The sequence below is a fragment of the Varanus komodoensis genome, unplaced genomic scaffold (assembly GCF_004798865.1).
Source record: "Varanus komodoensis strain SLA01 unplaced genomic scaffold, ASM479886v1 scaffold13_3, whole genome shotgun sequence".
Lineage (NCBI taxonomy): Eukaryota > Metazoa > Chordata > Lepidosauria > Squamata > Varanidae > Varanus > Varanus komodoensis.
Window position 1 is genome coordinate 2,091,672 of NW_025335409.1, and position 15,564 is coordinate 2,107,235.

The 15,564-nt window shown below is 44.1% G+C and overlaps 1 protein-coding gene across 1 annotated transcript in view; it reads right to left on the reverse strand.

Annotated features, from left to right (window-relative positions):
• The window catches only part of PANX2 (pannexin 2), a 31,300-nt gene extending 19,526 nt beyond the window's left edge, over positions 1-11,774 (reverse strand). Inside the window, exon 1 of the mRNA XM_044423488.1 lies at positions 11,543-11,774. Within this exon, the coding sequence (XP_044279423.1) occupies positions 11,543-11,768 (226 nt within the window). The 5' untranslated portion in view covers positions 11,769-11,774. The remainder of the gene's footprint in view (positions 1-11,542) is intronic.
• Between the last annotated feature and the right edge of the window lie 3,790 nt (positions 11,775-15,564).

Consider the following 15,564-nt stretch of genomic DNA (forward strand, 5'->3'; position numbering starts at 1 on the left):
AGTGCACCTATTTGCAAAAGGCTAAAAACAAAAACATGAACACATTTATTCAATTTTCGGAGGCCACAGAAATGAATGAATGAATGAATGAATGAAATTACCTTATTAAAAATGGATCTAAATGGATCTACTGCAATCACAGTAGGGAGGACAAGTGAAATTTTGCAGGAAAGGATGCTGGGATACCATCAAGGGGGATGGAAGGGAGTAGAAGCCATGAAATGTAATGATGATGATGGTGATGAATCCAACTGCAATATGCAATTCCACAACCATGTTATGCATCTTATTCATGTGAACTCAACCTTTACCTAATTGCAGATCTCTGGAATCCAAGAATAGCATCATCAATACAGAACTGCACTGAAATTTCATAGGAATGATGCACATACAACCTAGAACTTTCTAACACACCCATAATGGATTATTTTAGAAAGGATACGAAAGCATTGTAAAGGGAAGGCTACAACAGAATTAAGTCATCCCTGCCTAAATTGTGAATGCAAAATCGTACTGTCCTACTTAAGACCAACTTATTCACCCTCTCCTTTGAAAAAATCCCGCATTATCAGATCTGCATGCTGCCATTCTTCCAGGTTGCTCAACTTTCTAATTATTTTTCTTTGAGACAAGAATTAAGTATGAGAAATGCCTAAACCAACTCATTACTCAGATGAGTTGAGATCTGAATGCAGACTTCCTGTCAGCTGTCAACTATCTGACTATTGCATCTTACCAATTCAAAGGAAGCCAATGCACAGCTAGCTGCTGGCCGACTCTGTCCGTCTTTGCCATGGTGTCCGTTTTGGCTGGCTCTTCATTCCACTGTCCTGGAGTAAGGAAAAACAGCACTTTGCACAGAAGGGCAAAGCACACTCATGGGGAGTATTCATAGAATTTTTAGGTGACCACCAAGTATTTACACGCTTGCACTGTAAGAACAAAAAGCAGATGGGATGGAGAATTCCAGACATTGGGATACTCAAGAGATAGTTACTCAAGGGTTGAGAATGGGTTGAGTGTGGGTTATGACTGAACAGTGCACTGTTGCTGAAGTATAGGCTATTGTGTTGTCAGAACCCAGTGGCACTAAGAATCCATGGCTTGTTAGCCACAGGGTGAACCCATGGTTTTTTACTGGGATGTGAACTGTGAATTTTCCACTACAGGTTATCTTGGTTGCGCTCAGATCACACAAGACCCCGCATTTCAATGATATACCACACTCAGTTCTTGAGCATGGGGTACCATGTTGTCTAAACTCAGTCACAGAAAGCAGTAAGGGTAGGGACAGATGTGGATAAAAAAAGAGATAAGGTATACCTATTCCAGCAATTGCATGCAACGCCAGGTTCCAATGCTTTGTCATTTAAATCTTCGTTTTGATCCATGCTTGTAAACAGGCATTCACTTAAAAGGGCTGCTCCTTTCATTTCAGCTGAAACAAAAGCTCTGTGTGTGTGTATTGCTTTGTCTTTGTGAGTTTGCTGGCTCCATGGAAATAGGCATTCTACAGAGAGACAGAAGCCCATGTGGAGCTCTAGAGCAGGGCACGTTTTGCCAAACATAAACACACGTGTGCAGTTTTAGGGCCAGAGTTAAAATTAAGTTCCCCAAGAAAATAAGCATTTGTGATGGCTGTGAAAATAAGGTGAAGGTGAAGGCTGATTTTATCCTGAGGTTTTTATTCGTTCTTTAGCTGCACAAACCATTTCGGCTCAAATGGGGTTTGTAAAATGAAATATTCTAAAGATATTTGGATCTCTACATGGGGTTGCCTTTGAAAGCTGTTTGGAAATCTCAGGTGGTTGAGAATGTCACAGCCAAACTGTTGGTATGCAGACCTCTTCTTACAACAGTTTCACTGCATCACCAATCTGTTTCTGGACACAAATCTGTTTATGGCTTATATATATCCCTGTCTGGTTTGGAATTATGCTATTGGGAAGACTACCTTCTCCAGTAGAAGTCTGCTTGCATTTTAAGATCTTGGGAGGAGGCCATTCTCTCAGTATTGCTGCCAGAAGATGTACATTTGGTGCGGATATGGGAGGACTTCTCAGTGGCTGTTCCCAGGCTTTGGAAGAACCTGCCAAGGCAGGATGAGTTAGCTCTCTTTCTGCTATCCTGCAAATCAGCTTTTTTAAAAAATCTAAGCAGAACTTTGGCATGCAACTAGACTGTTTGACTAAGTGCTGCTTTTATTCTGTAATTGTTCTATGCCAAATCATGTTTTAATGTATTTCTTTTATGATTATTTTCATTGCGTTTTATTGTAAATGTGGCCTTCGCTGTTGTAAACCACCTTGAATGCCGTTTCCTGCTAGAAAGGTGCAGTATAATTAAAATCAACTGATCAATACAAATAAATGTTAATAAGATGCACCAGAGTTTGCTGGGCTATAAATAGAAGGTGACAGATTGCTTGTTTGAATGGAGGCTCCCCCATGTATAACAAACTCTTTGCATATGCAAAACTAGCAAGTAAAGGCCCTTCTCCTAAACATGCATATTTTGTGTGGAAGTCGCATTGTTTTTAATATGGGGAAGCACATGCTACCTCTTGCTTTAATTTCAAAGATTTTAGTCCAGCAAAAGCTTCACCAAGTGCCTGTGTCGTTGTTTCAAAGTGCTGCCAGCTAAGGTTTCAATCCTCTATTACACACTTAGATGGGAGCAGCCTCACTAAATTCAATATAGCTCAACTGATAAGTAAATATGCATGAAATCAGGCTGCCTGGGGCTTAGTAGAAAAAGTGGTTCACAGCTTCCACTAAGAAAGATGGGAATTTTCACTGAAAGGCACTGGACGTAATACAGCATATCAAGGGACAAACCTATCCAAATAAGTGTTCTAACACAGTGGAAGTCTGGATTATTCAGAAATAATGGCATTGGAGCTGAAAACAAAACAATTAAACTGACTGATTAGTCATATAACTGTCTTCTCCACTACTTCCCCATGAGAGTTTGCTAGCAGAAGAGTGGTGGACGACTGAGCTAGGGGACTGCTAAGAGATACTTTGGTATAATTCAGCTATTTAATTCAAATAATGAGAGATCTGAGGTCTAAGCATGCATGTTGTATTAAACTGTACATCATTTGGTTTGTCTGCCTTTTAAGCAAACAAATGAACAAGAACCAGAGCATCAGGACACATCTGGGAAAAGGAAAGACAGATCTACATTAAAAAAAATAATCCAGGTGGGCTTGTGCAATCTTTGCTGGAACTCCAGTATACTAATATCACTGTTGACATGCATGGCTTAATATTATATAAGCTATCCTGGTTTCGATTCTACCCTTAAGCCTCTTAAAGGGCATTCGCAGAACACCAATTCCAGGTTACTCACCAATGGTGGAGATAATAATGCTTTCCCTCCTTTCACTAGGAAATGAAACCCTACCTTGTGACAAATCATCCATCACTCTGGTGAGCCACACAAATTCAGAGGTCAGAGGTGGGAAATGGTGATGTTCAGAAATTACCCCCACATTAACAAGCAGGATGCAGAGCAAACTGAAGCAAAAGTCAGACTGACATGGAAAGAACTGATATGATCCCTAACTTGCAATTAGCCCCATGTGTCCTCTTTATGCTGTTTCAAAGGGATACCATTCTGCAAACTTGTACACACTTACCTGGAAGTAAGTTCTATTGAATACAGTAGGACTTATTGCTGAGTAGGTATGTTTAAGACTGCACTGTTAAGCCCTCCCTAGATAAGTATGTAACCGTTTACTTCTGTTGTGGAAACAAGAAGACAGAAAATATGTATCAGGTATTGAGGAACAACAGAAACATGTTAAATTGTTCCTTGTAACATCACAACTGGATATTGAAATGCCTATCTCCAGGGCCATGGATTTTAAACTTTATAATTTTAGGGGATCCTTTCCACACAGGTAGATCTGCCTTAGAATCTATCTACATTGGAGACAATTCTGAGAGATGTTTTTCCAGCCACAGTGCATGAAGAGACCACACTGTTTTTCTGTGATACTTTATACAGAGCACCCTAGAACACACCCATTCCTGTTTTGCTGGTGGGTACTACAAGGCCAGACTGGTAACTGGGAAAATGTACTTTTCTTCTCCTGATATACCCCAGAGTTCCTTAAACAGGGGTGGGCAGAAAGGAGATCTCTAGACATTTGGATTTCAGAATTCCTGATCATCAGTCATGTTGGCAAAGAGGTCTAAGCTTAGAAGAGCCAAACATCTGGAGATGTAACTTCTGCTCACCTTGTCCAGAAGCCCCACTTGAAGTCCACTACTTTACTGGTATGACTACAACTTTCTTAAAAAGTGAGAGCGAGTTGAGGAGGAAAGTCACTGGGGCTGCTTCCTGGCTGTGGGTATGGCAGAAGTCAACAGTGGGTGGAAAAAGAACCACAGGTCCCAGGGGACACCCTCTCTCTCTCTGCCCCCTCATTTACTGAATCCAGTCCCCATTCACATCCATAGCATCTCCACTTTGGAGGCTCACTTTTACATGCGATGAGAAGCACAGGTGATGGGGACGATGACATGCATGAGCTATACGCCTCCTCCTGGTCTGCCGGCAGACATATGGGCGCTATGTCTTGGGGTGGGTAAGATGTGGCGTTTAAATAGCCCCATGCTTTTTGCTCATAGTCTTGAGGCTTTCATTATAAGTGTTAAGGAACGAGTGAAATCACATCCAAATCACCCAAAAGATCCTCAGCCTTTTTGGCCCTTGAAATTTCTCATATACTTGCTTTGATAAACAGACTATATACTGATGTCTATAAGAAGAAACCGTGAATCCAGATAATCAGATTAAATGGATGGCCACAACCAAAAGTCCATCGTTTTGTTAATGATGAGGCTTGGGAATAAACAAACTAGCAAATACCTGTAATAATATTGCTCAGTAGTGCCATAAACGCAGAACGGTAATGAATAACGAAGAAGCAATAAGCAGCTAAATAAAATGCAGAATGGAGTTGCTCTTTCATGGGATTAAGAGTATTTTTTTAAACCTAAGCTGCTCTTGAAATAAACTTAATGGTATGCCATACTTCATCCTTAATGGCTTCTGTACTAATTGCTAAAGTTCAGGGCCAACACCATGTAAGCATTAATGATGTCTAAAACTAGAATGTGCCCCATTAGTTAAATAATCACTGCCATTTAAAAAAATGTTTGTCCTTTCAAATTCAGATGCTTATGACCTGGTTAGCAGAAGCAACATTCCACTGCCATCTTTACCTTAGGGCATATTTCACACTAGCTGCTGCATTCAAAGTTGCTCTATGCCCTGTTCACGCAACATAACAAGCCAGAGTGCAGGCTGAATATCGGTTGAATGTCCATTGTCACTGAATCATGGGTTGTTGTTCAATCTTGGGTTGTTGTATTTGTAAACTCACCAATTCTAAGAAACCATGGTTTGTTAATCACATACAGCCCACAGTTCACATACAGCCCACATGGCTAACAATGGGTTCTCTTTGTAGGTTGCTTGTAGTTAATGAGCCATGGAGGTTTTTCTTAGCACAGTTGAATTCATGTAACACAACAGCCCATAATTCAACAACAATCCACTGTTCTGTAACAACCCACATTCAAACCCATACACAATTTTGTGCTGTAAACCATTCCAACAGCATGGTCTATAAAAACTTCAAATAAATAAATTCTGGTTTGTCATGTATGGAATTTGCCTGTATCTGAAATGCAATCAGAGTCCTTGTTCTACATATACTTTCTGAGAAATGTGTATTCTAGTTAAGAACAAGAATAACATGGCCAGCAAGCATATTAGAATATTAAGGTTATCTTAAAACACATTTCAATCTATATTCTCTGCAGGGTTTTCCTACAAAGAGGAAAGAAAAAACAAAAAAATTAAAAAGAAGACCTCTGCTTTATGGCTTGTAACACTTTCATTTTGAGAAACAATTAATCTAGCTATTAAAGTTGCTTCATAAAGCAATTTAGCAATTTACTTTGATATTTTATTCAGATGGCCAGTTACAAATTACTCCAAGAGGAAAAGAGGCCTAAAGAAGCCATAGATTTCCACAATATTTGCATATGCTACTTTATAACAACAAAATAAGTAAAATAGCTATTACTGTATTTAAATAGAAATTCAATGCATTTCACCATTGTGGAGATGACTGTGACCAATTGAGCTGCCAACCAGCAAACTCAAGGACCCTCATCTCCCATAGGGGTCTTTATTTTTAAATTGGACAGCCCTTATGCCTTTCAACAGAAAACTGTCCTAAGTAATTTAGGTCTTCAAAGAGTGGAACAGAAAATAATTCCCCCACCCACCCCTCCAGAATGATACAGTGGTGCCATTTGTTTCCAAATTTTCTTCTGTTATATCAATCTTTTAGATCAGTTTTAGTCTTTTGGATTTCCATGGTGCAATTTGAAAATCTGCTTAGCTTTCAGAACCTTTTGCACAGGTTGTTTGGGTATTCCAAGTTCACATATTCTCATTCAACTCAATCAATATAACACTACCAGAATAACTTTTCCTCTCCAAATCTTGGAAAGACTATATTCAGAATTCTAAAACAAACACAATCTTTCGCTAAAGCCATAAATAATCATAGTGTAAATGTTTGGAAAAAAGAGTGGGACTTGTTCTCCTGGGCAAAACTGAATTCAACCCTACAAACCCAGTTCTTACCTCTTCCTACTTTATTCCCCATCCCTGACAATAACAAGGGATTAACTTGACTCACTGAGTGGCTTCACTGAAACCTCAAACAATTTATCCGACAGGTAGATTTCAATGGGAAATCTGATTCAATTTCTAAAAGCTCTGGAGGGGATGCTACGGTCAACCAAGCTGAAAGCACAATGCTTTTAAATGCCTCAAGCACAGATTAATATAATAACTATTGGCACAAAGAGACAATAATTTCTCACCCCCCACATAAAAGCACAAACAGTCATATGAAAGCTCACTTCTTCTAAAACATATTTCAGTTGTATATCAGGTTTACCGTATTTTTCACTCTATAAGATGCACCTGACCATAAGACGCACCTAGTTTTTAGAGGAGGAAAACAAGAAAAAAAATATTCTGAATCAAATGGTTTACTAAACTATTTAATAAACTATAACAGAATACAGCAATACCGTATTTCAACCTTGTAAAGTAAACAGCAGTCAACAGTGGCATTAAGAACCATCATCACTGTCATTAACAAAAGAGAGACTTTAAAGTTCGAGTACTCTTCTAGTTTTCATTGAACCCATAGAACTCATCATCACTAGAGTCAGAATTTATAAAGCGCTGTTGCTCACAATCACTGACATCACTTTCTTAGTCAGTAGTGGAATTACTGAAGGAATCCACAATCTACACCAGTTATACAAGAGCTGCTGCAGACAATTCAATAACAAATCTAAAAGCCAGTAATGTCCACGCTGCCCTACTAGTAAATAATAGAAAAAAACTTCTGACAAAAAATGAAATATTGTACGGTAAATCAAACACACAGTGGACTAAGTAGCCTTTGAAGAATAAACTTCATACACGAAGGTAATGCTGTTCAAATACCCACTGATCCTAAAAAAAATGTGTCTGATCAACTAACAGATAACTGATTCATGGAAAGCTTCCTGATAATCACAGGCACGTTCCCCATCACTTCCCCATGGGCTTCTTTAAAAGACGGGTTGCCATTTGAAAACACACACCGACCTGTGATTAACAGCTCTCACCTGCGCCGGACAAGGGGGGCGGAGCAGGGCGCACCGAACGTGCGCTGGCCAGGTGGTGCCACGTGGGGCCGGCAGTGTGCCAGCAGTGGTCTTCCGGGCAGCGCGGCGGCAGGTCTTCCCGGGAGGTGGGGGTGAGCAGTTCCCGGGCGGTGGGGGTGAGCAGTCCGTCTCTCCGTGCAGCCAGCGGGTTAAAGCCTGCGGCTCCTCCTCCTCCGCACCGCTCCCCCTGAGTTACACAGCTCTCACCTGCGCCGGAGGAGGGGGCGGAGCAGGGCGCGCCGAGCGCATGCCGGCCAGGTGGTGCCACGTGGTGCAGGCAGGCCGACAGCGTCCTGGGCGTCAGGCACACACACATTCGCTCTATAAGATGCACAGACATTTCCCATTACTTTTGAGGGGCAAAAAAGTGCGTCTTATAGAGCGAAAAATACGGTGAGTGGAATTTGTATGTGGAACCATCACATCTGGGCTTCACATCTGAACCATCACAATAGTTACAATGAATATACAATGTTTCAGTGTCAGTAAGTCAGATCGGAATAGTTAGCATTTGTTTAGTGCTTTGCATGCTTTATCCTGCTCTAATCCTTGCAATTATCCTTACAATCCTTACAATACAAGTCAGCATTATCCTCAAATTGTATGGAGGAGCTAGATGGAAAAGCGCTTACCTCAAGCAACCTTTCGAGTTTACAGCAGTGGCAAGAGTCAAACCAGTTTACAGCCAAAACGATCTCCTCATTTAGGCTATAATGAAGGTGTTAATCCAAGAGCTGACAATCTGATGGCTTCCAGATGTTTTGGATTTCATTTTCCATACAAAACCACTACTATGGCTAATGGTTGGGAATTGTAGAGCAAAATATCTGAAAGATATGAGGTTGCCTACTTATGTTTAAGGCCCAATGGAAAGCCTGTGGCCTTCCAGATGTTGCTGAGCTTCAGCTCCCATCATCCCTGAGCACTGGCCATGTTGGCTGTGGTTGACGGGAGTTGGATGCACCATAGCTGAAGGGCCACATTGTTGTTTTTGGGTACCAGAGGATTTCTGACACAACAGGCCAATCACACTAAAAGTTATCACAAATATTTTTAAGAGATCCAATTCCATTGCATCAATTTATTTCCCAAATGCCTGCAAAGCTTGATGGGTACCTATAATGCCTAGCCATACCCAAAGATTTACACTTTAGAGGCAGAAATCATTAAGGATACTTCTACTACATTCTGTCAACCTGCAGTTAGTCCTGAGAGCTAAAAGCAACCTGAATGCCTTTGGATATGGAAGATGGCATTTCTGAAGTAAGCCCTATGGATAACAAACAAACCTGATTATAAACAGGCAGGATGAAAGTGATTGTGAGCTACAGTGGCCTTAAATCATGGATGCTGCACAAATCACAAGGAAACTGCATGCCAGGGGGAAGGCTGGAGGAAAGCAAGGGAGAATTACACCTTCATTGGGATCTTCACCTGGGAATGGAAGGATGACAAGGAATGTTCCATGAGGAACAGGAGCTGTGATAGTTTCTTTGGAATGGAAGTGCAGCACCTGTTTTGGAGCATGTGGAGAATGGAAGCTTTGGGGAGAATGGGAACCCCTCACCCCACAACATGCAGCTGCAATGAAAATATGGCCACAAGATTCAAGAAATGAGCAGATGAAAGTACCTGGGACTCTCTGGAGGGGGCAAGGCCTCCTTTGGAAAAGCAGGGGGAAGCCCTGGAATGAGGCAATGTACCAACGGAATATGAATGTGAATGGAAAGTGGTGGTTCTGGGAAGGAAAATTAATACCAGCTTCCCCCAACCTGGTGCCCTCCATAAAATTCATAAGCATGCAGCAGGAAAAGTCCTGATGAAAAAGGATCAACAAGGCTGCCACAAAAGCTAAGTCCCATATTGCAGAGCTCTATGACAGTGTCAATAAGCAGACAGGGGAGAACAAGTAGATATTTTTCCTTGGATTTTGAAAGGCCTTTGACAAAATCCTTCACAAAAGACTCCTGAGCAAATGTAGCAGTCATGGAATAAGAAGGGGGTTCTTCTTATGGATCAATAACTAGTGAAAAAACAGAAAGCCAAGAATAACTGATAAATTCTCCCAACCAAAGGAGTGAGATCCCATAAAGATCTGTATTGGGACCAATGTGCTTCAACTTATTCGTAACTGATCTGGAATTTGCTGCTGGAGTAAGCAGCAAAGTGGCCAAGTTTGCTGATGACAAGAGAAAGGCAACTAAAATGATAAAGGGGCTGGAGCAACCCCCTCTGTGAGCAAAGGTTTTAATATCTGGGACTGCTCAGTTTAGAGAAGAGGTGAGTATGGGGCAGTGTGTCAGAGATGTACAAAAAGGTACATGGTATGAAGAAAGTGTATAGGGAGATATTGTCCTTTCTTTCATATAATATTAGAACCTGTGGTCATCCCATGAAGCTGACTGGTGGGAACTTCAAGGCAGAACACAATGCACATTTAAACTATGGAATTCACCACCCCAAGGTGTAGTGATGGCCACCAATTCAGATAGCTTAAAGGAGTTTAGACATATTCACAAAGATTAAGGTTATCAGTGACTACTATTCTCTATGGCCAAATGGTACTAGTGGTATCAAAGGGAGCAGTGCCTATGCACACCTGTTGCTGAGGAACAGGGGTGGGAGGGTATCAGTGCATTCATGCCCTGCTTCTGGGTCCCCATGAGCAGCTATTGTAGACAGAATGCCGGACTATCTTTTATCTGGTGTGGCTTTGCTTTTCTGATGTTCTTCCAAGGCAACCAGAATAATGGGAATTATAGTCCAGAATTTCTGGGTGGTGCCAGGCTGGTGAAGGCTCCTCTGTGCCCTTTATTCTACTGTATTGTCCCCCTGCACAAAAATCTTGGTAGGTGCTAATTGCTAAGGCCATTGATGAGTCCCAGGAAAAGAGGCAGCACTTTATCCCAGGAGCCATGCTGCAACAATACCTTCCACTCACACTCCCAACCTCTCATTTGGCATCCACTTTAACATCCACAGTCTTGTTAGTTGGTATCTTTTTTATTGCAACCATTATAAATAAAAATACTTCTGGACTAAACTTTTGCTTTGCAATGGCCCTTCTTCATTCATGGGATACTACAGGGTATCCTGATGCCATCAACTTCTATTTCTGTTTGTAACCCACCCCTTGTCTTCCTGCAGCCACATCCTAAGGTATTTTATTTTGAAATGCTTACAATGCTTAATGTAAGGTAGTCCAGGATCACTATCACAGATGGGAAGCCTGGTTTGTTAGACTGAGGGCATCAAAGATGGCAAAACTGCCCGGGTGAGGAAATTCTCCAAATTCACAGCTTAGTCTCTTAGGACACGAGTGTACCCACGTTCATGCAAAAAACAGCATTTTCCCTGTCTGAAATACACATAGGATTGGGTGTTCAGAATGCCTACACTAGCATGCATAGTGCTACTTGCCAAAGCCTTGGCCCTTTCCTCCTTCATCTTCTGTGCCATGTCTCTGGCTGGCCTCAGCAAAGTGCAGGAACTGTATTCTATCACTCATGTCTCTTTTGTGGGAATCCTAGTAAGTACCTCTTATTTGCAATGACGACCCCCACCCCCCAAGCCAAGATCTAATTCCTTGGGCAGGGAAAGGGCATGGATACTCCTTCCAGGTCTCCAGGAAGCCTCTAACGGCTGCTGACTGGCAGCATTTCAACAGGTGAAGCGACTGCTCCAGCCACGGGAAAAGCTTCCCCTACTGGTCGCCTGGCTGTCACCGCTTTCTAAAGGGGAAAGCTAAGCGCCACTGCAGGTAAGCTGCCTAAGGATGTCCTTACCGGCAAAGTTCTTGGTGAAAACCAGCGTGACCAGCAGGATCGGGATGAGGACAGTGCCGATGGTGACCACGCGGTCGAAGGGCAGTTCGAGTTTCAGCTGCAGCAGCAGAGCCGCCAGCGAGCCCGCCTTGTCGTCCTGCTGCCCAGGCAGGATCAGCTCCTTGAGTTTCTCCCCAGCCAGCAGCGCCGTTGCCATGTCCGGATGGTTTTCGATGATGTGTTGCATAAGCGGCGGCGGCGGGGGGGGGCGGCTAGCACTCACCGGGCGCATGCAGCAGCTGCAGCAGCAAGGAAAGCTTGGCCGTTACCTGGCCGAAGATCCGGAGCCAAGCCTGGGGGGATGAGAACAACATCCGAGGAGACCAATGAAAGCGCCCGCGCGGTGGTGGGAGGAGGAGGACGCGGCCCGGGCTTGCTAATGGCAGCAGAGGCCCCATCTTCTGTTGCACAAGGGCACGGTCCCTGGGGAGACTGCGGCAATGGGGCCAAGGGGCTGCCCTTGGCATCGGCCGCCGCCGCCGCCGCCGCCGAGCTGCGCTCCCGCACTCCCGCGCTCCCTTCTCCTTCCCCGGGCAACGATCGCGCTAAGCGCCATGCAATCGACACCGCGGGCCGGGCGGCCAGGCTGCGACCGAGAACGGGGCAAGTGGGGGAAGAGAGTGATTCGAATCGCCGCGTTAAACCGAATCAAAGCTTGTATGAAAATGCCATCGGCGTATAATCGAAAAGCAAGCAAACAAACAAACCCTATATGGGGGACAGAAGAAAAGAACCCCAACACAAAACAAAGCAGTAAACATGTAATCGGAGCTCTGTTGGGGAATCAAAAGCCAATCGGAGGCAGCAGGCGGTGAGAGACAGGCTCGCTGGAGAGAACGAGAGTCGTCCTATTTAGTTACCTTGGTGAAGTTTTTTGGGGGGCGGGGAAAGGAGGCTCTCCTGGTTCCAAAGCTGAGGAAGAAGCGAAAGGATGACTCGCCAAAACAAGAGGTAAGTATGAATGCGGCTGGATGGAAAGACGCCGGCCTTCACATAGTCCACTCGATCCAAAGGGGAGCCTGCCTTTCCCGCCCCCCCCCACCTTAAATACGCTGCTGTTACTTCACACAGCTCCGAAAGAAAATAAGGGAGAGACGATTTGTTTAGGATAATTATTCGGGCTCTTGCACAGGATTTTCATCGGCTGCTGTCGCTGCAACGTGCAATTAAAGGGGATTTGCTGTTGCTGCAGTAATAGCAGGAAAACAGTCGAGGAAGCCCCACAGGAATGAAATTGCTTGAATGCAGTCAAGAGAGGTCCTTTCAGGTCTTCGGTTAAACATCTGGAATTGCAGGAGGAGGAGGCGGAGAGGCGGGCTTGGGGGCTTTGCACCGAGAGGGAGCAGCGGCTGCAGACATCACAGCAGAAGCTGCAGAGTCACCCAATGCAACACGTTGCGACTCGAGCGGCGAGAGCCAACGGCTGGGCCCCGTTCTTCGCCTGTTGTTGCAAAACACTTCCCAGGAACGGCTGGGCGGCAGCGGCGGCGGCGGCATCATCAACTCTGGCGCTTGCTTCGCCGGCTGCTCACCCGATTTTAACCTGGCGACCTCAGAAGCTGCCAGCAAGTCCTCTGAGAAGGCGTCCCTGAGGTTGACCAGGAAACCTGTCTCCTTGCCTTGATGTAAGCGGGCGGAGAAACGCGGGGGCGGCAGCTGCTGCTGAGGAAAGATCGTTAATGCAAACCCAAGGGGAGATTTGTGTTTGTTGGCTGGCAGTTCGTTCCTCCCCCTCCCACCTAGTTCTGGCAGCGGGGCCCTCGGCAAAACCCACACGAGATTCATTGGGATTTGTGCCCGTGTGCTATGCAAGTGTGCACAGATCTGTGTTTTTAGGACACCATTAGAAAGCTAGCAAATTATTCCTTCTGCAGCATTGAAGTGTAGACAGAAACCTCATGCAGATCTGGGCACCGGTTGCAAGAGCTGGTACTGAGGTCCTGGGCCCTGAAGCCCAAGGGGCCACCTAAATGTTCAAGAAATCTAATAGGCTTGGATGAGTTTAAATGTCCAAGAATCTAATCCACGGATTCTGTAATAGACAAGCTATTCCTAAATTGCATACTTTTCATAGATTAATTTTTATGTATGTAAAATTACATAGAAAATCACAGAAATTTAGTTTTAGAGGAATACCTAAAAGAAAAAGCAGCAATGCATTTCCGTCATGGGCTAATATATGAAGATACACATGGGGGGGTGTTGAGTATTGTTTGGGGATTTGTGCTTTCTTGTGTTTGTGCAAAAGCATATGAATTCATTTTTGCAGAATCTGTTTCCATCAATGAGCAGCCAACAGAGGGAAAAGCACTTAATCTGCAAAACATAGATGGGATGGATTTTACAATGGCCATACATTCCTATCCCCAAATGATTGCCCAGGGAGCTGTAGTCGATGAGGAAGGGCAGCAGACACTCTGTTTTTACAGTCATAACAATGCTGTGATTTGAGTTTAAAATGCAAAACCTCACATGCGCAGAGTATTTCTTTTTTTAGCAGAGTTGACAAGCAGCTTTGCTGCTGCTAATTGTTCTGACCAATTAGGAATATAGCAGCTGTTTTGAAGTATGGAATGATGGGATGGGCAAAGTTAGTTTCATGTTTCCCAAATGAAGTAATACAGGTTGTCATCTAGAGGAGGTCTTGCTAAGATCCTTAAGTATAGGGTCTGAAATGACCTGGCTGCTCCATTAAGGGCTGATTTCATGTGCTTCTCAATGAACAGCTCCCAGCACTGTCAACTAAAAGATATGGTGTTCCTACAAGCGATTGCGTTCAACTGTGCTGCCTCACTTGTCACTCCAAAGCGGGTGGGGGGATGATTTGAAAAGACTGGACGTTTCTTGACAAACAAGGTAAGATTTATTCCAAAATCCAGAAAACAGAATGCAAGCTTGTGGGTGCCGAAAGGGGACAAAGAAAATGGGAAGAGCCATAGCCTTTATACAACCAGCAACCATTAGATAATTCGTTCCCTGATTGGTCAGAAGATGCTGTGATTTGCACATGCTCAGCAGTACTCCATGTAAGGCATGGAGGGGCAACAATCTCAGTGATTGGTTCACTTTGCTACAGAGACGGTCTGGAGAGATGGGCGGTTCTCGGGGTTCTTGGCTCCCACACTCACTGCCTTATCCTTCCTGGTTAATTGCAAAAGCCAGTCATAGGATTGGTCCCTGGGTCCAGGAGGTCATCAATGCCTCACTGAAGGAGGGCCAGGTCCCTGCCCCTTTAAGGGAGGCGGTGATCAGACCCCTCCTGAAGAAAGCGTCCCTGGACTCAGAGGTGGCCGTCAACTATAGGCCGGTGGCCAACATCCCGTTCTTGGGCAAGGTGTTGGAGTGGGTGCTGGTGGGACAACTCCAAGCACTCTTGGATGAAACTGATTATCTGTACCCATTTCTGTTCGGCTTCAGACCTGGTTATGATACTGAATTTGCCTTGGTTGCCCTGTACAATAACCTGTGCAGGGAGAGGGACAGGTGGAGTGTGTCCCTGTTGGTTCTCGTGGATCTCTCAGCAGCTTTTGGTACCATCGACCATGGTATCCTTCTGGATAGGCTGGCTGACTTGGGAGTAGGAGGCACTGCGTGGCAGTGGTTCCACTCCTATCTGGCCAGTCGATTCCAGAAGGTGATGCTGGGGGACTATAGCTCTGCGCCATGGCAGCTATGCTATGGAGTACCGCAGGGCTCTATTTTGTCCCCCATGTTCTTTAACATCTACCTCCTTGTTCTGAATGTTACTTGCCCTCTGCAAAAGCAAAGTCATGCCATAGCTCATTCTGCATATTTCCTTGAACATTACAAGTGGTGTTACTTGGAACAAATGTAAAACAAACATGTAACTTGCAGACATTTTTCTGCTAAAGGCCTAAAGCCACCCACAGCACATTTGTGAACATGATCTGAATATAGACACTGTTGAGTCCAGCTCCAATTTGTTGTTTAGGTCACTGCTTCCTCATGTTTCCAGATCTTTT